The 26,557-nt window shown below is 46.2% G+C and overlaps 2 protein-coding genes across 5 annotated transcripts in view; one reads left to right on the plus strand and one right to left on the minus strand.

Moving 5' to 3' along the window:
* Positions 1 to 1,788, minus strand: part of COTL1 (coactosin like F-actin binding protein 1) — a 34,452-nt gene extending 32,664 nt beyond the window's left edge. Inside the window, exons 1-3 of the mRNA XM_084644205.1 lie at positions 1,672 to 1,788; positions 840 to 927; positions 212 to 294 (exon numbers count right to left, since the gene is read on the minus strand). Coding sequence (XP_084500331.1) covers positions 212 to 294; positions 840 to 916 — 160 coding nt within the window. The 5' untranslated portion in view covers positions 917 to 927; positions 1,672 to 1,788. The remainder of the gene's footprint in view (positions 1 to 211; positions 295 to 839; positions 928 to 1,671) is intronic.
* The window catches only part of KLHL36 (kelch like family member 36), a 30,246-nt gene continuing 5,330 nt past the window's right edge, over positions 1,642 to 26,557 (plus strand). Inside the window, exons 1-4 of one of the 4 annotated variants that reach the window (XM_084644202.1) lie at positions 1,642 to 1,782; positions 11,297 to 11,378; positions 17,744 to 18,817; positions 19,951 to 20,108. In XM_084644202.1, coding sequence (XP_084500328.1) covers positions 11,319 to 11,378; positions 17,744 to 18,817; positions 19,951 to 20,108 — 1,292 coding nt within the window. In that variant the 5' untranslated portion in view covers positions 1,642 to 1,782; positions 11,297 to 11,318. Of the gene's footprint in view, positions 1,783 to 9,319; positions 9,456 to 11,296; positions 11,379 to 17,743; positions 18,818 to 19,950; positions 20,109 to 26,557 lie in introns of those variants that run through there. The other 3 variants (XM_084644204.1, XM_084644201.1, XM_084644203.1) reach the window with 3 other exon arrangements.

Consider the following 26,557-nt stretch of genomic DNA (forward strand, 5'->3'; position numbering starts at 1 on the left):
GTATTAAAGAGTTTGACTGCATTGGGCTCATGATACTCTGTAGTAGTATGAAAATCCAATCATTCTGGACAGGATGAGACAGTAAACTCTGGAAGCAAGCAGGGACACATTCCACCCTACACAAGTTTACTCCAATTCTTTTCTCCCTTTTATTAAGCAGGGAGCAGCCGCAGTCGTCTGTCATCTACACAAGCAAGGAGACTGGCCTTACCTTTGCATTCCCTTGTAAACTCTTCGTAGTCTGTTCCTTGGTCTCCGGGGACTATTGTAGAGCCATCATATTTAAAAGTCACCCTTTGGGAAGGGGAAAGGGAGGTAAATAATAAAATATTAATGCTTGTATGGGGAAGACTCTTTAAGAGCGTTAAGACATTTAATAATAGTCAAATGGAGACTGGAGTAAATTAGAGGGATTCCAGCAGGGTCAGACTACAAATACAATCCCAGTTGTGTATTGTATGTAGCTGGTCATTGTTAATAAGACGACAAGCAAATTCTGCCCAGTATTTAAAATTCACTTGGGAGCACATTGAAAACACAGGGATACTCAGTGGTTTGAGCATTGTCTTGCTAAACCCAGGGTTGTGAGTTCAATCCTGGAGGGGGCCATTTGGGACAAAAATTGGGGATTGATCCTGCTTTGAGCAGGGGGTTGGACTAGATGACCTCCTGAGGTCCCTTCCAACCCTGATATTCTATGATTCTATGATCACTTACTGTACAAATCCGCATCCGTCAGCTGGCCGGGGCAGTGCGGCGGGGCTGCCTCTCATTACAGGCTGGGCTCAGAGGAAGCGGGTGCCAGAAGGGTACGAAGAACACCGGGCGCGGAAACTTACCAGTTAATATTCGTGCCATCGTCCCTCACGAGGTTGTAGGCTTCTCTGCACGCCTCCTTGTCGATTTTAGTGGCCATTTGCTTGAGAACTGGAGTCAGGAGGGAATTTCAGATGAATGAACGTGCCCGCGCCCCCCTCTCCCTCCAAGCACCACACGACTCAGCGGAGAGGAAGCCTTTGTAAGGCCAGGGCTGGGACCCGTGCAGGCTTTGGTAAAGATCCAACAGACGAGCTGCAGCCTGCGCAAGGAAATGATGCGGGAGCTTTGCGCTGAGAAGTCCCACGGTATTGCTCGGAGCCCGACTGAATGCTCGGGCCCGGCGGCTCTTAACCCCTTCCCTGCCTCGCTACGGGAGCGGAGAGCTCTGCCTCACTGGGGCTGCTGGTCCCAACTCAGGGGCTGGCAGGGGGAGCTTGCCTCCTCTGCTCACTCATTTCTGCCCATCCAAACGGAAAGCAGGGCAGGAACACCCCTCCGCTTTGCCGCACAGTGGTGTTTCCTTACCACCCCCTCCCTCCCACGGCTTTTTTTTTTTTTCAACCCCCCCCCCTTCCCCCCTCCCCCTCTGCAAAGCATTACTGGGATTGCAATGCGATGATGTAATAGCTTTAGCGAGAGGGTGCGGGAAGCCCATGAAACTGACCCCCCCAAATATAATAATCATCTTGCCAGAGATCTGTCAGGGCGTCAGTGTTGCCTGGGGGCGATGAAGAGGATTCTCCTAGAGAGACTCTTCGGCGGGATGCGTTAGGCTCACCGCCCCCCGGGCTCGAACAGAAAGTGATGCATTACACAGTCGCTCACACACGGGGTCAGGAAACAGGGACAAACCTTGTGCAAGATGACACGGCCCCTTGTTACTCCCCGGGGTCAAGGAGAGCTTCCAGAAGATCGAGAGGTAGCCCAGCGGGAGGACACCTGACAAGGAGCAAGCTGGTGCAGGTAGGAGCTGTGGAAGACAGGGACTGGATCCTGGAGGGTGACGACAGGGAAGGGGGGGCCAGAGCCAGAGCATGAGCAAACCCCCGGAGAATGTGCCATAAATGCAATAAATAGGCGATTCTGCTGATGCAAGTTTGTTTTGTTTTTTGGTTTTTTGTTTTTAAGTATGGTAAGGCGAAAATAATGCGCTGCACACAAAATTGGCAGGAAAGAAAGGAAGCCCGCCAAAAGCTTTTGACCACGGCAGGAAGATTAAAGATCTTGAACTCTGGGTGTGGGTGATTTCGCATTTCCGTCCGTCGGGATTACCCCAGCTCTCAATTTGTGACTGGGGCCGCGCCAGCTCTTTCGGCGTTGTGGGCAGGTTTTCCCCTGTGTTTCAGAGGCAGCTAGCTCCCCCTCTTGGTCTGAAAATTACAGAGACAGACTAGTGTTAGCCCAGAACAGTGCATATGTTGGCACTTGGGACCTAGATTCACAGAGCGAGAGAATAAGAGGTGAATTTGCAGCTGTAAAATTTGAACCTGCCTTTCTGCACTCACAACAGTGGAGATGTATACCTGCTCCTGAAACTCCCTGAAAAAGTGTCCCCGCTAATCAGAGGTTGTAATTAATAGTGAAGAAAACCAGAGTTTTGAAAACTAGACAGTGACAGTAGAATCGCAAAAAAAGAACAGGAGGATTTGTGACACCTTAGAGACTAACACATTTATTTGAGCCTAAGCTTTCCTGAGCTACAGCTCACTGATTCTTGAAGATTTGGAGACTCCTTGTGAATGACTGAATTTTTCAAACAAATGAACAACCACAATAAAAAGAGCCTAGTCCATCAGATTGTATACACCATACTTTGTTCATTTCCCTTGACAACTATACATTGTTTTAGATTAGTGAGACAAGGTGGGTGGGGGAATCTCTTTTATTGGACCAACTTCTGTTGGCAAAACAGATGAGCTTTGGAGCTTACACAGAGCTCTTCCTCAGGTCTGGGAAATTTACTCAGTAGCACAGCTACAAAGTAGAAGTGATTGTTTAGCATAAATAGTTAAAACATGTTTCAAGGGACCAACCTGGCTACAACAACACTACATATACATTAATTACTAGTAGTAGAATACACTATTGTATATTTTGTAAAAGTGATGAAGTTTTAGTAGTTTGTTCCATGTCCTGTCCCCCCCCCCCCCCCCCCGTCACCCTAGGGGAGGGGTAAGGGTGTGGTTGCCCCAGGGTTAAGTCAATATGGTTGCACTCAGCCACAGGGCTGCATAGTCCAATGGCCAGAGTCAACAGAACTCCCCTTGTCTTCAGGGAAGCACACCCCAATCACCAGAGTCCATGGGGGATTTGGTGGGTCACCCGCAACACACTAACTGCTGCAGGGACACTGGCTAGTCCCTCCGTGGGCTGCTTCCTGACATGTCTCCTGTCGCTGAAGTCAGAGTGCCTTCGGGGTCAGGGTGCCTCGGGTGGCAATGTCAGTTTCTCTAGGGCAGTGCTACTCAAAGTGGTGGTCCGCGGATGAGCCATCAGCCGCCGGTCTGCGCGCACATTGGAAAAAAAACTGCCCGTCCCCCACATCAGATAGCTTGAGAAGCACTGCTCTAGGGCATCTGCCGATGCCAAGGTGCCTGTCTGGGCCTTGACGTCTCCTGCTCCTTCAGTCCAGGTGCCTGGCTGCTTCTCAGCTGAAGCCAGCAAGGCACGTCCTTCTTCCTCAGCAGTCCACACCCACTGAGCTGCTCCCATTTATACTGCACCAACAGTTGAGGCATGCCCAGCAGGGTCGAGGGGCCGTGGCTTCTGCTGCTAAGAGCACTGCCTTAACCCCTTCTGCTCTGGTGTGGGACCAGTACACCCCATCACATAGTAGAAGGCCCCACCACAGCATTCATTTATTAAATATTTGCTGAGAAAGGAAAGGGGGGTGAGATCACCAATTGATGTGTTAATTATAAAGCATGTGGCTTACCACTGTACAGTTGGGAGCCCTGATCCTGCAAGAAGATCCCTGTAAGCAGATGATTGAGCAAATCACAGTGAATCAGGCTAATCCCAGCAGTGAATCTCAATGATTTAGGTAAAGTTAAAGTCAGTGGGAGTAGAGATAAATCTGCATTAAAGTCAATGGGAGTTGAGGGCACCCAGCATCTGGGAGGATCAGGTCCTACATTCTGGTAGGCTCCAGCCACTAGGTGGCAGTGTGGTCACACACTTTAATAGGGCTAACTTTCCATCCATTCCTTACGGACCTGTTTGAAAGCCTGAGTGAGGTCCATTTTACTTAACAGATAATTGCTCATATACAAAACACTTTTCTAGTCCACCATTCTCATCATTTTCTAGTTCCTGAGCTACTGAGGTCACACAGATGAGAGGTAGGTGATGTCAGATATCACTATAATTGGAAAGAAAAAAGTCCAAGCTTGATCAAGTCTCAACCATCCACAATTTAATTGTACACTTCCCTGCTCTTCTGTAGTTGGAATGTTTGAAGCCCCGAGGGAAGTGGGACATTAACATAGATAGAACAATGAATCAGGAACCTCAGTGTTCATATTTAGACTGCCAGTAATCCCTGAACATTATGTCAGTCCTGGAAATTCATGCCCTCACCATGTGACCGCATCCTGCCTTTTAACTGACACGCTTTCCTTCCTTCCCCTCTCTGCCTTTTTTTACAGGCATGTAGGATGAAACACTGCTCTCAGATGTACCCGTGGGAATTTGGAATGGGGGGCAGGAAAGTAACCACTTTATCTGCTTTGGTAGTTGGCACCAAATTTGCACCTCTGTAACTGAAAGGAGATTTTGGGGCATTGTCTTTTTTAATGGTAATTCTGGGGCCAATCACCTCCCCCTCTGTGCATGGATCTTCTCCTCCCATGGGGTGGTGATGGTGGTGGGTGAGGGGGAGTTCTAGCCAGCTGCATATGCAGCAGCATTTGCCTCTTTCCCGGCAGGCTGGCTGCAGCTCCAGCGATGTGAGTGGAGAACTTGATGGATTTGGAGAGGATGCAGAGATGCTACTGGAAAGATAATATAGCTCCAGACCATGTTGTGTGGCCAAGACACAGACCCAGATCCACACAGACCCACCTAAGTCCCAATTTTGGCTGCACTCATCCATCATCATCATCATCATCATCATCACTCCCATAATCGCATTGGTCGTTGGGGCACCATCATTGATGAGCAATCAACCAATTGTCTCCACCCTTGACAACTGTGTGTTAGTACTTGAGTCTCCGCGAAGTCCATTCCTGTCCACTCTTTTATGTTGTCAGTCCATCTCTTCTTCTGTCTACCTCTTCTTCTTTTCCCCTGTACTGTCCCTTGGAGGATGCTCTCGGATAGGCCAGATGATCTTGTTACATGGCCCTACCACTTCAGTTTGCGCTTCTTCACGGTTCTCAGGAGGTCTTCATATGACCTAGCATGTTGGGTGATGCGGATCTCTTCATTAGTGACGTGGTCAAAGTAGGAGATGCCCAGGATTTTACAGAAGTATCTCATCTCTGCTACCTTTATTTTCCTTTCAAGTTCTGCCATAAGGGTCCATGTCTCACACACATACAGAAAAATGGAGATGACCAATGCGTGCAGCAGTTTCGGTTTGGATTCCAGGGAGATGTTCTTATTCCTCCAATTTGGCTTTAGCTTTGCCACTGTTGTTTGCACAGTGCTCACCAGAATTTCTGCCTTTGATCCTTCATCAGTGATGATTGCTCCCAAGTACTTGAACAGTTTCACTGTCTCCAGCTCTTGTCCACTCACAGTGATATCTGAGCTGATCCCATCACGTTTGTTTGTCATCAGCTTGGTTTTCTCTGCACTGATTTCCATGCCGTATTTTGAGGAGGTTTCATCCAGTTGTTTCACACGGTTGGCAAGTTCATCTTCGCTGCCTGCCAGGCCGTCAACGTCATCAGCGAACCGAAGATTTGAGATTGTTCTCCCCCCAGTGCTGACTGTGCATATGTGATCTTCTAGGGTATCAGTCATTATGCGCTCCAAGTAGATGTTGAACAGTGTGGGCGAAAGAAGGCAGCCTTGCCGGACTCCAACAGTGGTGCGAAACCACTCTCCTATTGTGCCATTGACGAGAACGGCACTGCTGGCCTTGGCACACAGTTGTTAAATGGTAAGAATAAGCTTATCACCAACATTGTACTTCTTCTTGGTTCCCAGAGAGCTTCGTGCCATACTCTGTCAAACGCCTTCTTGAAGTCAACAAAGACGTGGTTGATGTCCTGCTGGTGTTGCCAGAACTTCTCACATAGAACGCGAAGGTTGAAAATCTGTTCTGTGGTACTTCTTCCAGCACGAAAGCCAGCCTGTTCTTCAGTGATGATATTCTCCGCTTGTGGCTGCACTACCATCCACCAAAACCAGTAGGCTCTTAAGTTTCTGCCACTGTTGCTGCACGCTAAGCATCCAGATGCCTGACTTCCGCCTAAGCAGGAAAGCAATTCACAAACCAGAGGAAGACAGGCATTGCATGCAGGGCCCAATCCATTAGGTGTGCTGAAAGGCTGATGACTGAATCAGGTCTCATTCAAGTGTCGCCAACACTGCCCACCTTATAAGTTTTTCCCAGTGGTTAGAGCGCTTGCATGGGAGATCCACGTTCAATTGCCCTCTCTCCAGTAGAGGAGACAGGACCTCTCAGGAGGATGCTCTAACCATTGAGCAATGGGATAGTCTGATGTGGGGCTCCCTCATTCTCTCCTGCTGAAGCTGTTCCATGGGGGATAAATAATGAAAGAGTGATTGGAGATGGAGGACTGGGCCCAGGGTCTCCCACCAGGATGCCCTAACCACTGGACTACAGAGTCCTTCTCACTCACACTCACTCCCTGACTCAATGACGGTGTAAGGATTTATCCACAGTAGAACAGTCATTGGACCAGGGGGAGAGGTGGGAGGACGGAATACTGCATGATTAATGGGATTTCTATTGAGGCTCCCAGAGGCTTTTTGGCCACGGGAGACTGTAAGTTAAAACAAAAAGAAAAGGAGTACTAGTGGCACCTTAGAGACTAACCAATTTATTTGAGCATAAGCTTTCGTCGGATGCAGTGAGCTGTAGCTCACGAAAGCTCATGCTCAAATAAATTGGTTAGTCTCTAAGGTGCCACAAGTCCTCCTTTTCTTTTTGCGAATACAGACTAACACGGCTGCTACTCTGAAACCTATAAGTTAAAATGGATCATTAGCAGCTTGCCCCTGCTCCTTCACCACTCATCCATCACACCTTTGCTCCTTTACTGCCCTTTCTTTTCTAGCTATTTCTACCATACCACTCTGCTGGGCCATCTTTTGTTTCTAGCTCAGCATGAGTTGTTGGGAGAGCAGCACCTCCCTTCAGGAAGTGACCCTGCTATGATGGTGCACACACTGGGCCACGGACAGAGGGGAAAAATCCCCCACCCCCAAGAGGGGTGGAACCCATAGTGTGGGGTGGGGGAAGCAGTGGGTCTGCTGCATTCTCCCTGCTCCCTCCCAGGTTCCACCAGGACCCCTGCTTGCTCTGCACAGTGCAGCCAGGGGCTAGGAGAATAAAGGCATGTGGTATGGCTGCTCTGTGCACCCTCAGGTGCATACAAACACAAATCTGTCCAGGAATTGCTGCTGGTCAGGCTGCAAATCTTGTGTGTATACGTCAGTGCGTGCACGCAGGGGTGGTGGATATTGTGGCCACCACGGGTGTGCGTGCTGACGGCAACCCATGTTGCTGAAGAGGTGTGCTGTTGCATTTTGTCCTCGTTGTATTTTCCTGAGGACATATAGTTTCATATCCAGATAAATAAAAAGACCATCTGGTTACTGGGGTTGTTATGAACACTTTTTGATGGCTTGGCTACGTGTTAAGTACGCGCACACCCCTTTACAGAGATTTTTAAAATCACAATGTTAAATTGAACCTAAGTAATCACATCACCTAAGTAATAGTATAGTCTCTTATAGTGATTGTCCTGATTCAAATATTTGCAACAGTTACCTTATTTGCATTACACACCTACTGCTGCTAACCCCCAAAACAAACATGGAATTATAACAATAGTTGCAAATATCACATGTAAGAAGTGCTAGGAAAACTTAACAGGATGTATTAGTTTTGCCTGTGTTTAGATATTTGCCATACAACCCGTTACCAAGGAATAACTTTTTAAGTGGTAGGGATTTGGTATGGAGAGTTACTCAAAAAATGGGCACCCTCTAGGACAGGGGGTTTCAACCTTTTTCTTTCTGAGACCCCCCCAACCCTCCCCCCACACACACAAGCTATAAAAACTCCACAGCCCACCTGTGCCACAATAATTGGTTTTCTGCATATTAAGCCAGGGCTGGCATTAGGGTAGCCAGCAGGGCAATTGCCTGGGGCCCCATGCTACAGGGGCTCCCACAAAGCTACATTTCGCAGACTTCGGCGTCAACCCCAGGTGGTGGGGCTCAGGGCCCTGGGCTTCAGCCCCATGCAGTGGGGCTTTGCCTTTCTGCCCTGGGCCCCAGCGAGTTTAATGCTGGCCCTGCTTGGCGTCCCCCCGCCCCTGCGAAACCTGCTCATGGTCCCCCCAGGGGCCCCTGGGCCTCTGGTTGAGAACCAGTGCTCTAGGATAATAAAATAATAGTTAGTCATTTTAAAGGAAGCGTCCGGCTGTCTGCTGAGCACAAAGGCTTATTCGAGCTTGCCTCCTGCCAGGATCTACTTTCAAAATGCCCTGGGTGGGAGTCTACGTCTCCTTCAGGGCCCAATCCTGCAAGATTTGAGAACCCTCCACTCCCAGGAAAGTCAAGAGATATTCAGCATCTTAGAGCTGCCTCCCTCCACTCCCATCCCTTGCTGGGGCCTGGCCAGAAAGGGGGTGCTGAGATCTGTTTGGAAATGGGAGTCCAGCAGCCAGGTTCAACCCTTCAGCAGTCCTGGCCCTTAGCCCAGAGCCTGAGCGTTGGCCAACCTGCAGCAGGTGAGAAGAGAGGCAGGTCAGGTTAGAAGAGCTTAAAAGTCATTAACTCATCTCCTCCTGCAGGAGATAACTGAACAATATAAAGCCCTGGTCATGCAAAAATGAATGCAGGCCGGTAACTTTCTGTAGGGGAGTAACTCCACTGACTTTGGGGGTCAGGTAATGAGAGGCCGGGGCCCTAAGAGCGTGACCAGGAGTTGCCCTGAGAGCAGGGGGAAGTGTGCCAGCTAAGACTGGGAGCAGGAGGCCGCAGTGACCTGTCCCTTCCCCTCTCCTCCTGCCTTCTGCAAACCAAGGTTGCACCTTTTCCCTGAGCAAGGCAGAGAGGAACCAGAGTCCTGCCTGAGCGGAATATTAATTCCCACGCACTGAGCGTCAGGCTGCCAGAGCAGCAGCTGCCTGTCTTGGGGGCTGCTTGTTGTTTGTTTGCAGTGATTTGGCCTGATGTCAAGCAGCCTTTCCTAATCCCACCCCGTTTATTATCCCCTTCTCCTCCCCTCCAAACAGCACAGCTCCTCTCTCCCTATTGGCTCCTTCCCCTTTCAATCCAGCCAGCATTTCCTGGATGAGACATGGCTGCAGAGGGAGAGGAGGGAGAGACACCAGCAGCGGCCAGAACAGCCTCAGCACCAGCCTGCGGCGCTGAGTCCCATTGGGGCAGCTGGCACTCCGGCCTGGAGACTGTAGGGACGCTGCACAGTGGTAAACTCTCCTTTTCTTAGTACCTAGATGATATTGGGTCCCAGCCTTTCAGGCGTCCCAATTGCACTGAACAACAGGAACATGCCTCATGCTGCAGCACTGAGCCAAGTGGAGCACAGCAAAGCCTGAGAGTCATTAGTTAACCTCCCCCCGCTTTAGTCAGGGCAACTCTGTTCCTTTTCCTTCCTGGCCCCCTCCCCCCAAATAGTGATCTGAGGCATTGCAATAAAATGCAATGAACAATTCGAGTGATCCAGACTGCTGCTCCCCCCCTTTTATCTGTGCTTTCAGGGCTTCAGTGCATCGTGCCAGATTCTCGCTTGGCTATAGCTAACTTGGGGAGGGGGGCGTGTATGTGTGCGTACGTACCCCCAACCCCTGCAGAACCTGATCTCTTTACAGGCTCTACAGATTAGAAATGCGTGTGGAAAAACTGAGCCAAGGTGGGTGAGGCAATATCTTTGAATTAAAACTGAAGAGGAATCTCTTACCTTTCACCAGAGCTGATTCCCTCAGACACTGTCCCTCTGTCCATGTATCTGAGTCTGTGTGAATATCTGTTGTAGAAGAAATCCTGAGCCAAATGATGTGGTGGTTCCTCAGCCTCATTATTATAGAGAGGACCAGACCCACAACTCTCTTTCAAATGACAGCTCTGCTCAGGGTAGCAGGTGTAGGTCTCAGTGGAGGTGAGTGACCTCTCTCCATTGCTTTCCAGGACTTAACCTGTTCTCAGACAGGCAGACCTGTGCAGCTACAGGTGAATTTCTACCAGTCAGTGGTGAGACAAAATGTCTTTAATGGGATGTGTGTGTTGATCTGTTGCTGGGCTCAAAAATACTGTTTGACGTAGCTGCACATTGCTATTTGAGCCCATGCCCCCACCCCATCCCTGTGGCCGAATCTGCCTGTAATAGCTAAATAGTTCAGAGGGATTCTCTCTCGGATTTTTGACTCCAACCTGCGATGTAGCTTTAGAAGTGTCGGAGACGCTCTTTTGTGTCATACAAGCTCCTAAAATAAATCAATGGACACGAAGTGTGTCAGCTCAAACTCAGTCTGCCCCTTCTGGGGCGGGGGACGAGAACCCCAAGACAGTGTTTTTTGGTTATTTTTTTCTTTACTCTTAAAGTGACTTTAGTGCTAGTGAAAGATGCTGTATTAATAGCACTAGAAAATGAAGTAATCTATTTATTCCTTCACACTACGCTGCCAATGTGCCTCAAGGACCATCTGTAGGTGTAATCTGGTAGATCAGTTTCTCTGGCTTGTGCAGCCCTCCGTCTCTCTGCTAATAAGGGAACTAGTTGTGGTGGTGATTTGGGTGATATAGTCACAGTCCTAATAAAAACTAGACTGAAACCCACCAGACTCCCTTCAGCTATCTTGGGCTACTGCCCTGGGCTGGATTGGAACCAGCAACCTAGAGGAAAGCTCTGTATCCTATTACTGTTCAGACTTCTCATGGTGTGGTAGGGACTAGCAGTCAACCAATAAGCAATCTTTTCAGAGGTGCGATGACATCGATAATACTGGCACATAACTAAAAGTGTCGTGGTGAGCTCTGATAATACATTAATGTACACTGAAGTTATCAATAAAACTTGGCAAAACAAATTGTTGGCTAAACGACAAAATAAGACCAATAGAGGGGGTTAGCGAATCTATTTTCAACACTGAACTCTTTTTAACGTATAGATCAATATATACAGGTATATGTAAGTGTTCCTATTGTCTATTTTTATCACTATGTGACTGTTTTTATCACTATGTGACCCCATCACTGAGGGGCTGATGTTAGGCTCATATGCTGAGAACTTATTTTCTGTTTTCTGTTCTAGAAGTATCACAAATCAGCCTATAATGGAGGCAACCAGACAAACGAGAATTTCTCGGCCGCACAAGATAAGTGAATCCTCCAAGGTTAGTGAATTCTGCATTGCTGGCTAAAACTTGTAATTAAAATTATGATTACTTTGAAAGGCGGGGGGGGGATGAGATAACGGTGATGAAACAACTGGATATTTAGTTCCTAGGTATATACTGTAGCATGTAACAAGCTGATTTTAAAATGCAAGTTTGTTCCATTGTCTCCAATTTAAAAATACCTGCAGCAAATAGGCCATCTGCTCAGAGTGACTCATGATTTTTAAAACTGGCACATACTGGCAACACGTAATCCTTCTCTGTATCTAGAGGTCTTTCTCCAGTAATTCAAAGAGGGTGTATTTAATTTTGTTGCTGGATTGAAATTTGTTAAGACTTGTTAAAGAGACAAGTTAAATTTTACGCGCAGGCTTAGGTTTTGTATGAACTCGAACCCTGATCCTGCAAATGCTTACATGTGGGAGCACTCTCTGTGAACTCAGTGGGACTGCTCGCCTGCATAACGTTCACTTTCTGTGTAAGGGCTAAGGGTACTGTTGGGATCTGTTTCTGCACCTATGCGCGGCTGCACTGACTTCAGTTGGGATCCCACGGTAGTCCATACTAGTAGATTCTGATGCAGAAATGGAGACTAAATGTTGTAAATCCATAATGTTGTCAATGATTCCATTAATTTTATTTAATCTTCGTGAAAATGGGGGAGGGTTGTATTTCAATATTGCTCTGCGGTTTTTGCAATCTGAACACTATGCCCTTATACTAGTACAAGGGAGCCAGAAAAGCTAAATTCGTCAGTTTCAATATCTTTGTTGTCAAAGTTGAATGAAAACCAAAGAGTAAAGCATTAATAATAGTCCAGAGTAAAATGGATCTTCAAACTTTTCTCAACTATAATAACTACAAGTGTTGAGAAACAGATAAATATTTTTAAAATACATGACTTTCAATCTTGTCCCTTTACCACTGCACAGATCGCATGTAGCATTTAAAAACTGTAGCATAATAATTGCTTTACAAATCTATAATCTCAACAGCATTGTTTTGTCTTTTTGCGTATGCCGTTGCTATTATTGTTTGTTAACTTTAGAATTACTAGTTAATATTAAACCTCTTATACAGAATATAAATAGCATGGGTAAACTGTTAATTTTTAATGTCAAAGTCATCTTGGTCTTGACTTTTGCAGCTATCCATTTTTCTCAGTGGTCTAAGAGTGACTAGCTGCCTTGGTAAGCGGGTGAAGTGTATTAACATACTCTGCGTCATTACTGCATAGTCCCGTGTGTGTGCTCAGTTTATGCTCAGTGTTCAAAGTGGCAGAACTTCTCCACTGAGACAAGAAGTCAGGGAATACAAATTGTCATAAGTGGCATTCCAGATTACCCTGCTGACTCTGCAGCACGTTCAATAAATAGGAGCCTTTGGTAATTTGTAAATTCTGCTGTAATCTCCTTATGCAAGACGATGGTATTAAAGAACATTAGAGAGAGAGAGATGATACTCCCGTTACAAAGGGAAGAGAGCATATATTATTTTTAGTTTAATCCAATATCTATACGTCTGAGGACTTCAGAATAGGGTGTTACAAGCTGTCTGCTATTATCTGGTCGTTGTCTAATGAAAGTTTGTCTTGCAGAACCAGCCCAAAATTACTGGTTTACCTTTTGGAGACTCCATATAGCACACTCGTGTCATTGCATGCTCTCTTATTTATTTGACATTACTTATGTCTGCTTTTGAAAAATGCTTTCATAGAATCATAGAATATCAGGGTTGGAAGGGACCTCAGGAGGTCATCTAGTCCAACCCCCTGCTCAAAGCAGGACCTATCCCCAATTAAATCATCCCAGCCAGGGCTTTGTCAAGCCTGACCTTAAAAACTTCGAAGGAAGAAGATTCCACCACCTCCCTAGGTAACGCATTCCAGTGTTTCACCACCCTCCTAGTGAAAAAGTTTTTCCTAATATCCAACCTAAATCTCCCGCACTGCAACTTGAGACCATTACTCCTCGTTCTGTCATCTGCTACCACGGAGAACAGTCTAGATCCATCCTCTTTGGAACCCCCTTTCAGGTAGTTGAAAGCAGCTATCAAATCCCCCTTCATTCTTCTCTTCCGTAGACTAAACATCCCCAGTTCCCTCAGCCTCTCCTCATAAGTCATGTGTTCCAGACCCCTAACCATTTTTGTTGCCCTCCGCTGGACTCTTTCCAATTTTTCCACATCCTTCTTGTAGTATGGGGCCCAAAACTGAACACAGTACTCCAGATGAGGCCTCACCAGTGTCGAATAGAGGGGAACGATCACGTCCCTCAATCTGCTGGCAATGCCCCTACTTATACATCCCAAAATGCCATTGGCCTTCTTGACAACAAGGGCACACTGTTGACTCATATCCAGTTTCTCGTCCACTGTAACCCCTAGGTTACTGGAACACATGAGTTATGAGGAGAGGCTGAGGGAGCTGGGATTGTTTAGCCTGCAGAAGAGAAGAATGAGGGGGGATTTGATAGCTGCTTTCAACTACCTGAAAGGGGGTTCCAAAGAGGATGGCTCTAGACTGTTCTCAGTGGTAGCAGATGACAGAACGAGGAGTAATGGTCTCAAGTTGCAGTGGGGGAGGTTTAGATTGGATATTAGGAAAAACTTTTTCACTAAGAGGGTGATGAAACACTGGAATGCGTTACCTAGGGAGGTGGTAGAATCTCCTTCCTTAGAGGTTTTTAAGGTCAGGCTTGACAAAGCCCTGGCTGGGATGATTTAACTGGGAATTGGTCCTGCTTCGAGCAGGGGGTTGGACTAGATGACCTTCAGAGGTCCCTTCCAACCCTGATATTCTATGATTCTATGATTCTAGGTCCTTTTCTGCAGAACTGCTGCTGAGCCATTCGGTCCCTAGTCTGTAGCGGTGCATTGGATTCTTCCACCCTAAGTACAGGATTCTGCACTTGTCCTTGTTGAACCTCATCAGATTTCTTTTGGCCCAATCCTCCAATTTGTCTAGGTCCCTCTATATCCTATCCCTACCCTCCAGTGTATCTACCTCTCCTCCCAGTTTAGTGTCATCAGCAAATTTGCTGAGGGTGCAATCCACACCATCCTCCAGATCATTAATGAAGATATTGAACAAAACCGGCCCCAGGACCGACCCTTGGGGCACTCCGCTTGATACCAGCTGCCAACTAGACATGGAGCCATTGCTCACTACCCGTTGAGCCCGACAATCTAGCCAGCTTTCTATCCACCTTATCGTCCGTTCATCCAGCCCATACTTCTTTAACTTGCTGGCAAGAATACTGTGGGACACAGTGTCAAAAGCTTTGCTAAAGTCAAGGAACAACACGTCCACTGCTTTCCCTTCATCCACAGAACCAGTTATCTCGTCATAGAAGGCAATTAGATTAGTCAGGCATGACTTGCTCTTGGTGAATCCATGCTGACTGTTCCTGATCACTTTCCTCTCCTCTAAGTGCTTCAGGATTGATTCCTTGAGGACCTGCTCCATGATTTTTCCAGCGACTGAGGTGAAGCTGACTGGCCTGTAGTTCCCAGGATCCTCCTTCTCCCCCTTTTTTAAAGATGGGCACTACATTAGCCTTTTTCCAGTCGTCCGGGACTTCCCCCGATCACCATGAGTTTTCAAAGATAATGGCCAATGGCTCTGCAATCACATCTGCCAACTCCTTTAGCACTCTCGGATGCAACGCATCCGGCCCCATGGACTTGTGCACATCCAGCTTTTCTAAATAGTCCCAAACCACTTCTTTCTCCACAGAGGGCTGGTCACCTCCTCTCCATGCTATGCTGCCCAGTGCAGTAGTCTGGGAGCTGACCTTGTTCGTGAAGACAGAGGCAAAAAAAGCATTGAGTACATTAGCTTTTTCCATATCCTCTGTCACTAGATTGCCTCCCTCATTCAGTAAGGGGCCCACACTTTCCTTGATTGTCTTCTTGTTGCTAACATACCTGAAGAAACCCTTCTTGTTACTCTTAACATCTCATTATCTTTAACAAAGATAAAAACTTCTTAAAGTTTTAAATACATTCCATTTGTCATTGGGGGTTAACCTTGAAGTTTGCTGACAGCATTTTAACATTTCTATCATTAATGAGACCCTTTCAGTGCTATTTTTGTTATTTATTACTGGTATTATAGTAGTGCCTGAAGACCTTGACTGAGATCAGGGCCCCATGATGCTGGGTCCTGTGCAAACACATAATTCCTGCCCCGAGGAACTTAAATTCGTAGACCATGTCTACATGGGGGACAATTTTAATAATTTAAGATGCAAATTTAAACCGACAGGGTTCTATTGGTATAATCCCCTCATTCCCTGTGTGAACACTCTTATTCCAATAGAACAGTGTATTTTTTTATGTTGCCTAAGAAAGGTTTGAAGATAAACCTAAAAAAGCCACTCTTACACCAGAAAGTGTGTGTCCACATGACAAGTTTATAGCTATATACTTATCAATATAACTGGTAAAACTTCCCCAATTTAGGGATGCTTATTTGAATTTTCTCTAATCCGTTGCAGCACAGTTCCATCTCCGATATAGTGCTATAGTGTAGGTAGGGGCATGGTCACGGGGCAGAATCCCATCCATAGAAGCTTTCACAACCTTGATGTAACCGTCTCTACATCTATAATGGTTTATATTGGTCTAGCATTTGACAGACCATGTACCACATTCTAGACTTCTGATATATAATATGGAACAATTAAAAATGAAAACTACCTTAGCTTCTGGATGATCGCAACAGTCAGTTGGGAATGGGTTACCATCATGCTAGGTGACTCTAAACATGGATGAACAGTATTATTATTTGAGTGCAGATGGTGTGCGTTGGACCTGTATGGAGAGGAAGACACAATCGGTGCCTCAAGGAGTTTACAAATGAGCCATCCTGCCAAGATTTACCATAGCAATAGCTTTACGTAAGTCTTGGCAGGTGACTGCTGAAATCGGACACAAACCCAGCATGACAATTATTATACATGGGTTGAATGACCAACTGCAGGCATTGCTGTATGAACATTGTCTACTCCCAATATATATTATATACCTCGTAGGTTACTTTGGGGCACGAATCAGGAGAGGGGGGTTCCAGACATAAGCAGATGTTTGGAAGAAAGTGGGAAGAGCAGAGTGGGAGTCAGTTAGGCCGGGTCTATACTACAGACTTTTGCCAGCATAGATCTGTTGGTCAGGGTATGATGAGATGCGATTTGTGACTAACAGAACTGTGCTGGTAAATGTGCTTAGTGTAGACACAGTTATACCAGCAATTCAGCGTATTTCACTCGGGGTGGCTGGAGTAAGCTGTCCACATGAGTAGTGTTCTGTTGGTATACTATAAGAGTACTTTTCTGGTATAGTTGTACCAGTAATGGGAACCTGGCCCTATAAATGTTTCATTCAAGAAGAAGGTTTAGATACAGCGTTGGCCGAGTAGGAGGAAATGATGGCAGAAATGTACCGTAGGAAAAGGTGAAGTTATGTAGTTTCTTGAAAGTAAGCAGAAGCTTGTGCTTCAAGTTCATGTTTTTTGCCAGGGCTGACTACGCCAAATTGGCATGCAAATTGAACCCAGAGTAAAAAAATGTTTTCTTTCCTTATATACTGTACCTGGTGAAAGAGTATCTGCTCTTCTGTGAGGATGAACACTTCATCTACTGAAGGAAGCTGCTGTCTGATATCATTTCTAAGGACATAAGAATGGCCATATAGCATCAGACAAATGGTCCATATAGCCCAGTATCCTGTCTTCTGGCAATAGCCAATGACTGGTGCTTCAGATGGACTGAACAGAACAGTGCAATTATCAAGTGATCTGTCTTCTGTCATGCAGTCCCAGCTTCTGGCAGTTTGAGGTTTAGGGACACCTGGAGCATGGGGTCGTATCCCTGACCATCTTGGCTAATAGCCATTGATGGACCTATCCGCCATGAACTTTTTCTAATTTTTTTTTTTTTTAACCCAGTGATAATTTTGGCCTTCACAACATCCCCTAGTAATCAGCACCACAGGCTGACCGTGCATTGTATGAAGTACTTATGTTTGTTTTAAAGCTGCTGCCTATTAATCTCATTGAGTGACCCATCATTCGTTTATGTGAAGGGGTAAATAAGACTTCCTTTTTCACTTTCTCCACACCGTTTATGATTTTATAGACCTCTATTACACCCCCCACACTCCTCTCTTTTCTAAGATGAACAGTCCTAGTCTTTTTAATCTCTCCTCAGATGGAAGCTGTTCTATACCCCTAATCATTTGTTGCCCTTCTCTGACCTTTTCCATTTCTAATACATCTTTTTTGAGATAGGATGGCCAGAACTGCATGCAGTATTCAAGGTGTGAGCCTACATGGATTTATATAGTGAAATTCTTTATTTCAGGTGTACAGATGGGCTGACCACTCTAGTCTAGTCCTTCAGAGTCTGAATGAGCAGAGACACCAAGGACTTTTCTGTGATATTATTCTGGTGGTGGATGAACAAAGAGTCCCTGCCCACCGGAATCTTCTGGCTGTTTGCAGTGACTACTTCAATTCCATGTTCACCATTGGCATGCGAGAGGCCTATCAAAAAGAGGTTGAACTATTTGGAGCCTCTTACATTGGTCTCAAAGCTGTGGTGGATTTCCTATATGGAAGTGAGCTGTCCTTAGATGGTGGCAACATTGATTATGTGCTGGAAACAGCTCACCTGCTGCAGATCTGGAAGGTGGTTGACTTCTGTTGTGAGTATCTCGAAAATGAGGTCAGCGAGGAGAACTACCTGTACCTTCAAGAGCTGGCCTCTATTTACAACCTGAAACGCCTGGACTCCTACATCGACTCTTTTATCCTGCAGAACTTTGGCACGCTCTCTTTCACGCCTAACTTCCTGCAGAACATTTCCATTCAAAAACTCTGCCAGTATCTGGGGAGCAGCAACGTGCAGCAGGAATGTGAGCATGACTTGCTGCAGGCTGCCTTGCAGTGGCTGACACAATACCCGGAAAGAGAAAACGAGGCTTACCAGGTACTGGACAACATTCATTTTCCCTTGATACCGAAGAGTGACCTCCTCCATCGAGTCAAGCCTGCTGTCTGCTCTCTTCTCCCAAAGGAAGCAAACTGTGAGGGGTTTATAGAAGAAGCGGTGAACTATCATAACAATGTCACAGCCCAGCCAGTGCTCCAGAACAAGCGGACGGCTTTGCGTACAAACGAAGAGAGGCTCCTCTTTGTGGGTGGGGAGGTTTCGGAACGGTGCCTGGAGTTAAGTGATGATACCTGCTTCCTGGACACCAACAAGGGGCAATGGATAACAGAAACGCCACTCCCAGCCAGGCGAAGTCATCACTGTGTTGCAGTGCTGGGAGGTTTCATCTTCATAGCTGGAGGCAGCTTTTCAAGAGACAATGGAGGGGATGCAGCTTCAAATCTTCTATATAGGTATGATCCCCGCTGTAACCAGTGGATAAAGGTGAGACTCAAGCTGTATTACATCTCATTCTTTTAAAGTTTATTTTTATCTTTGTTGGTGGAAGAACACTCGTGGTGGGCACTAAAATATACCCCCATATTTATGTTTGAAATCGTCAAACACCCCTCTCAGTAGAAACAGCTAATTGGATAACTGCTGTGAATATTGTAGTTACACCGGTAGTGAAAGATTATGACATTTCAAAAATTGGTAGGGATGGGGGGGCCAGATTTTCCACACCTAACCTGCTTAGACCCTTTTGAAAATCTCATTTGGCACCCATCCACATCTTTAGGTGCCAAAGCACCTATGAAAATCTGGCCCAAAGTGCTGTGCAAGGACCACTATGCAAGATTTTAATGCCATACAGGGATCAGAATAATTAAAGATGGAAAACATCTATTGGATCGAGTCTTTCCCCTTCCATGTCTGAGTAGAGAACCCCCTCCCTCCCAATATTAAACCGATACTACATTTTGGACTGATCTTCCCATTCTTTGTATACTCAGAACCCCCTGGGGTTCAGTGTTTGAGCTGATCGCAGTTTGAGCTGATCTCTGGGCGCACAGGCTATTGCGAGATGAGCCGTGTGTCACTAAGGTATAGAGTGGTTTGTCTCTTTGGCTATATCTGCACTTGGAGCTAGGGGTGTGATTTCCAGCTTGCGTAGACCTACTTGTGCTAGCTTTTATCAAGCTAGCTAAAAATAGTCATGTAGCCGCAGTAGCACGGGCAGCAACTAGTTGCCCCAAGTGCACATCCATGCAGTCCAGGTGGGTTTGCACCCAAGGCAGCTAGGCCATGCCGTTGCCCGTGCTGCCACAGCTATGCTACTATTTTTAGCATGCAAGCTCGAAGAGAGCTAGCGTGAGTATGTCTACGCAAGCTGGGAATCGCACCCTTAGCTCCAAGGGTAGCTACAGCTTTAGATGCTTTCCATTATCCCTCTGTGACCTTTAACTTCAATGCTAATGTATCGTGCCTCAGAAGAGCAAAGTTTTATTGTTGTCTTAATATGTATGGCAAACACAAATAGCAGCCCTTTTTAAAACTCATTGGAGGAAACAAATCTTCTCAAACTTACTTACTGATTGTTTGAGGATGTCGGTATTTTATTTTATTTTATTTTGCAGGTTGCCTCCATGAGACAACGACGAGTAGATTTCTACCTTGCAGCCATTGCAGATATGCTGGTAGCTGTTGGTGGGAGGAATGAAAATGGGGCTCTTTCTTCAGCTGAGACCTATAGCCCTCAAAAAGACACCTGGTCTTATATAGCAGGTTTGCCAAGGTAACAATGGTCTGTTTAGAAAACCATGTTTTCCTTAAAGAAAAGAACTCTCCAAGATCCACTGTGTTCAGTCCTATATGTGAGTATCCTGGGAGGGAAAAAGAGGAATAATCTTAGCCCATGATATCCAAGCAGCTGTCTCCTCAAGGCCATGAATTTGAGATCCACTGGGGTTGTCTTTGGCCTCCAGCTTGAGGTTACTGCTGTAACAGGGCAAGGAAAAGGGCCTTCTCCTTTCATGTTCTGTGTTTGTAGACTCTTTCCTGAGGTTGGTCTCAGTGGAATCCCTTCAGATTGTTTAGATCTTTGTGCAAGGCGTTATTTGTGTGGGTACCTTTAGCACCATGTATTTTGTGTCCTCTATTTTGGGCTTTTTGCCACCTGCTCTTCCTTGCAGGTATTTTTATGCCGGCTGCTTGGACACGTACCAATATGGAGAGATCCAGGCATAGATGATGTGCCACAGGTGTGCAGTCCAAGTTAAAACTTAGCTGTTTCACTTTCGAGGATGCTTTAATTGTACCGTAAGCACCATTAACACTCGCTTTTACTTATATCCCAAACCGATACCTAGAACTTCAGGGTGGTGACCTTTTGGAGGCGGTGGTAGTGAGATCTTTCCCACTGGTGTGGTGGCCGTTCATTTGGATATGCGTTGGCAAATGCCCGTTCAGATGTTGTCATGATACTGCATGAGTCTTTGAGGTTCGTAAAGGTAGCTGCTGCTCATGTTGTGCTACCAGAGGACACAGCAGCCTGTGATTGCAGCAGTCACGTTTGCTTGGTGGTTGTTAGGTGGTATCTCCAATAGAACGCTTCAGAGTCTACTTTGCCTAGAATTCGTGGTGTGTTTCTTATTCTCTGATGCTAACCGTTCAGCCAAATTTCAGAGTCCTAGACAGCTAGTGTGGACATGGATGGCAGAGAGGACGCCTTTTTCCAGTTCTGTGTGGGACATGTGAATATGTAAATAAGTAAATATGTGAATAAGTGTAGCTATGTGAATATAACCTGGACCAACCACAGGGCTCAGTGCTCCTGAGAAGGAAGAGGCAGAGATTCTTCTGCACGTGTATGCGGGTCTGGCCATTGAGATTAAACACCATCAAATCCCCCAGCCTCCTGGGTATGGGGGAGAGGTTTCTGCACAAGTGAGAGTTAACGGCCTAACTGCCATTTGTGCTATGGAAAGCCACCCCCTAGAGCACATGTGGATGACATTTTAATACAGTTGTGGACAGTCCTACCCACACCCTCCCCTTTACGGTCAAATAATGTTCCTGTGGCAACAACAGCAATTACTGTTATGTGTAAGTGACGTTCTGCAAGTACGTTAATATTGCTGTCTCTTTTTGACCTGAGTGGCTAGTCAAAGTTTTGCAGGCTTGGGAATGTTCCAGGTGGAAGTAGAAATTGGTGGAGTCTGGTGTTTTCTTTGCGGTTTTGTTACATTACAAAAAGAATGAACAAAGTGAGGTCTCTCTGAATGCAGAAGGAAACAAATAGCAGGAAACAGCTTCTTTTGCTCAGCACCAAGAGCGCTCTTTTTAGCCTGCCCCTCTGGCCCAGAAAACCTTTCCTCAGGGTCACCCACTAGGCTCTCAGCTGCTTTTTAGGTGAGCGCGCTCTCTCTCCTTCCCTCTGTCTTTCCCAGTTTTTCTGTTCTGACTTCCCACACTCCCCCCCACACCCAAAACAATACTCAGCCAAAAGCTCCTGGACAGGTTCCCATGCAGTTTTTGCCTTATGGGAGGGTTTTAACTCAACCCATAACAAGGTTCCATCCAGCTCAGAACAATATATTTGTATCTGTGTCTTAATGGAAATTTAGCAGCTGGAAAATAAGGAGGTCTGGCAGGATTCAATATAAATCAATGGCTGTTGGTAAACCTTGATTTCAGCTGGTGCTGAAATCAACAAAAATCCATCAGTAACAGTCAGCCTGAGTGAAGCCTCCCACCCCTTTCCTTGCCCTGCACCTTGTGCTTACAGACGGCTCCATGTACAGCCTTGGGGCTGGTGAAACTGGATCCCTGTAAGCACAAGATGAGGGGAAGACTGCGGTCCTGGTGGGGCAGGGCAGAGACTGGCGGCTAGGGCTGTGAGGAGGAGGAGGAGGAGCCTCCAGCTGTAGGGGAAGTCACCCTGCTGTTGAATGGCTCCTGCCTGGGGATGGAGCCATTCAGCAGTGGGGTGGTCTGCCTCATCACTGAGGGCTTGTCGTCCTCCTCGCAGTCCAAGCCGGGGGTCTCCACACGGCTGGGTCAGGACCACAGCCTTCCCCACACCTTGCAGCTGGATATTCTGGGCCCCACAGCTGTGCAGGGAGCCCCTTGCAGCCTTGCTGTCATCGCCACCTTAACTCTTCCCCCACTCTTATTTTCCCACAACTGTAAAACTTAAAATAAAAGAAATCCTATATTAATCATTGAAACGGCCAAAAACAAAAATTGAATTCTGCCTAGCCTAGGAATAAGGAAGAGGAGTCACCTGCTTTCAACCAGCTGGCTTTCTCTCCACCGTGTGAGAACTTGTCCTTCAGATAAGAAGTTACTAATAGGGACTGGATAGCATTTTGCAGACATGCACAAACACTACATTGAAAGAACATTATTAAGATAGCCTCGTCAAGCACTCAAAAGTTAGCAAATGTGTGGGTTCATTCAGCCTTAATTTGGCCCCCTTGTGGATATTCATTATGATAGTAGCTAATTACATGTCCACGTACTATTTGATCACATGTTTTTTTGTGTGTATAATTTCCTGGTTTGTGGGGTGTTTTTAAAGTAAACTGAAAAAAATAGAAATTGCATTATGTGGCATCATATTGACACCCGCATGGGCTCATCAGCAGGATTTGAACCTTTAGATCTTCTGCACAGACTTCTGCCACTTGAGCTAAAGGAGTAACTGATAGCAGTAGTAGGTCGTCATCCTCTTTGTACCAACACTAGAGGGGGATCAGACGCACGCTTTGCCAGTGGGATTCACAGCTATTTGCTGACAGCAGAGGAATGGTGAGGATCTGTAATCTTGAGTTCCATTATAGGCTCTGGAGGGGAGTGTTTTCTAGTAGTTACAGATCATTGCATCTCCTCTCCCACTCCCACCCCCCCAACCATGACCCTGTCTGTCCCATCCCCTCCAATCTGACCCTGTCCCAGTCCTCTCTTTGCCTTTCCGGCTCCTTGTACCAGTCCCATTGCCCTTGCCCAGCCAGTTCTAGTTTTCCTCCTCCACGTTCCTTGTCCGATTTGTCTCTCCGCTCCCTCCCCACTCAGTCTCCAACCTCCACCCCCAGTTCCTTCTCTGTTTCTTTACTGACTCAGTGGTAGTTCTCCCTGTTTCTTTGTCAGATCGGTTTCCCGTCCTCCAAGCCCCATTTCTCCCCCAGCACACACACACTGGTTCTTACTTCCAGTCTTCTTGTCAGCCAGTTCCAGTCTCTCCCCCAGCTCCTCACCAATCTGTGTCCTGTTCCCACCCATCCCCACAACAGACTAGCTCCCAGTTTCTTTGCCCAACCAGTCCCAGTCTCCCCTGTCCCATACTCCCCTGGTTCCTAATCCCAGTATCCGTGTTCAGCCAGTTTCAATTTTTGCACACACCCTCCTGCTCTGTCAGTTTCCCACACCCCCTCCAGCCTGGCCCCACCTTGGACTGGAGCAGTAATTGCAAGGAAAGCTTCACCCCTGTAGGCCTCTATTAGAGGGCCCATGCTCAGTCACTCGGTGTGGGTGGCACATGCGTGGTCTGATCAGCAGTAGGAGCTGTGAGGGCTTGGAGCATGCTCAGCGAGGCAGAATCATTGAAGATTATAGCTGCTGAAATTGAAGAAGTGTCTCCTGGACAGGTGCAAATTATATTACATTTTTGCCAAATTTGGAAAGATTTTCCTAGATACTGCGAAACCTTGATACAAAGGCCTACTTCCCTCCCCCCCGCCATATTTTAGGTCCCAGATCTAAAGTATGGTTGTGCTCACGCTGTTGAAAGAAAAGGTTGCTAGAATTTTTGACATGAGCAAAACAAAACCTCAGCCTGGTACTTGAAAATGGCTAAACCTTTTTGCCTGATTTTTAAATTTCACCTGAGGCAGACACTTGGCATGGAAAATTTCGGCCCAAATTGTTAAAGTTTGGCAAAATTATAAGCAGCTGAAAACAGGATCTTATAATGGGAAGTGTCAGGCCACCTTAATAATATCAGGAATATTTTTGCAGGACCTGCACCGTCTAACATTGAATAATGAGCACCTGCAGCTGCCATTGACTTGGAGTTGTGTGCCCTCAGAAAATCAAGTGAAGAGTGTGCTGCTCTTCCTGTTATTATTATTATTTTTTTTTTTAAGAGAAATCCTGAGGTTTTCTCGGAGTCGCTAGATGGCTCTACTGCAGTAGAAGCTGTAATTCATGCTGCATTGCATCAGGAGAAGGTTCTTTGAAACTGGCATGGCATCTCTGATTGACATTGTGGCTTGAAACCGTTTCCTCCTTAACACCTCTGCTCAGCAGGTCTGACCACATTCCCTTAGACACTGTATGGCAAAATGCCTGGTGCCTTCAGTGGGAGCATGACTGGGCCTGTTCTGCTAAAACAGCTGCAGTCCTGTTGTACCCCACGTCCGTTTCAAAGGCTTAAGCAATGGTGTTTGCGCAGAATTCAAGGTGACAAAAGCTAAGTGTGTGCACACTATGTTTTGAGCCATTTGCTATGATTTCAAAGTCTGCTTGGTTTGTGTGACTGTGGACAAGCACAGTTTAAGTCAGGTTAGCTGAAACGTGACTAGACTGTTTCAGCAGATTGTCTGCTGTGTTGGAAGGTAATGATGTGATGGACAACTTGATGCTTCACAGGAATCTGCCTACAGTAGAACTCATGCTATCCAGTGAAGTTGTTCAGCAGTCAGAAGGCAGAAAGGAGAAATCTCAGGGCGTTTTCCATGGCTGTGTCTATGCTAGATTTTCCAGCTGTGACTGAAGGGGGCTGTCAAATGTGGTTCCTTGCTCAGCCATTACTAAGCTCTGCTGTCCTGTTTGTTATACCAATGAAATAAAAACCAGCAGGGTCTTATTAAAGGGGAAAAGGCAAAATGCCACATTTATTGTGAATTCAGAAAGAATCCTAGTAAGCAGTTAGTTATAGCTATAACATTCCATTCAATTTCATATTCTCACACACACACACACATGTTCTGCAAGGTTGTTATCATACTTACCAGCCTTAGAGGACGTGAGGAGGGAGCAGGGCCTTGTCAGATGCTCATCTGATGCTCCTGGAAGTTGGTTTCCAGAATCAGACCCCAAAGTTCTCACTTTCTAGAGTCCATTTTTATTGGAATTTCTTCCTATGCCAGTCTATGGGAATTGCTTCATCATGCTGTTGCTATATCGATCAGCAGATGTCACATTCCTGACGGCTCCGTGCTGCCAGATGTTATCTTGTTCTTTTGTTCTCCTATTCTTGAGGCTGTTGGGTGGATTCCAGTCTGCCCTCCGGGGGGTCGGGGGGGTGTCCTCTGGTTATTTCCACTTGACGCTTTCTTCAGCCGATGGACACTGGATTCTTAGGCTGGCACCTCCCTGATCATTCAGTTATTATCCACACCAAGCATCCATCCACATACATCCTCTATCTCTATTTTAATCACGATTGTTAACAAAGCGAGATGAATACAACAAAAGGACAGGGAATCTCTGGGTGCTGTTTCTATTGTTACAGAGCATTGCTTTGAGCCTCTCTCTCTGTGAGTAGTTGTTGTTACAAAGAATTGCTTTGAGAACAGACTCTGTCTTCGAATGTACTAACATAATTAGCAGCTTGCAAGTTTCACACATGGGGGAGAGAAACAGCACCAAAAACCAAGAGACCTCTTAATTAGTAATACCTTGGAATTTAAACTATGGGGAATCACTCATTTGTGATTTTAATATAGAACTTCTTTAACATGATCCAACATGTTGGTTTAGGTAAAAGTCAGCTGAGTTCACTCAGTGTCAGTAGAATGGTCTCTTAAAAACAATCAAAAAACCATGGTGGACTGATTTGCTGTGATGGGCGCTGATCATTGTTGGTCCTGTCCACGTCAGCAGAACCACAGAATGCAACACTGGGTGTAAGGGCAGCTCATTTGGCCTGTATGGGGTTTGTTTTGTTTTGTTTTCCTTTTCAAAGCTACTGAGCACCTCCAGCTCCCGTTGTATTAAATGAGGGCAGCGGATGCTCAGCATCGTCAGTTAGTTTTGTGAGGGGGGGACATGTGTAGAGAGGACGTGGTTTCTTTGGTCTTGGCACTATACAGATGTGGAAGAAGCTAAGGTAGTGGGCCCAAAGAGTTTGCAGTCTGTAGCTGAGAGAGAATCTTGCTGTGTGAAATAAAAACAACTCTTAGGTTCTGTCCATATTGAGTCCTGAGCATGTTTAAGCATGGTTTTAAATCATTTCACGCT

This window comes from Lepidochelys olivacea (assembly GCF_965140295.1).
Source record: "Lepidochelys olivacea isolate rLepOli2 genome assembly, chromosome: 12".
In the NCBI taxonomy this organism is placed as follows: Eukaryota; Metazoa; Chordata; order Testudines; family Cheloniidae; genus Lepidochelys; species Lepidochelys olivacea.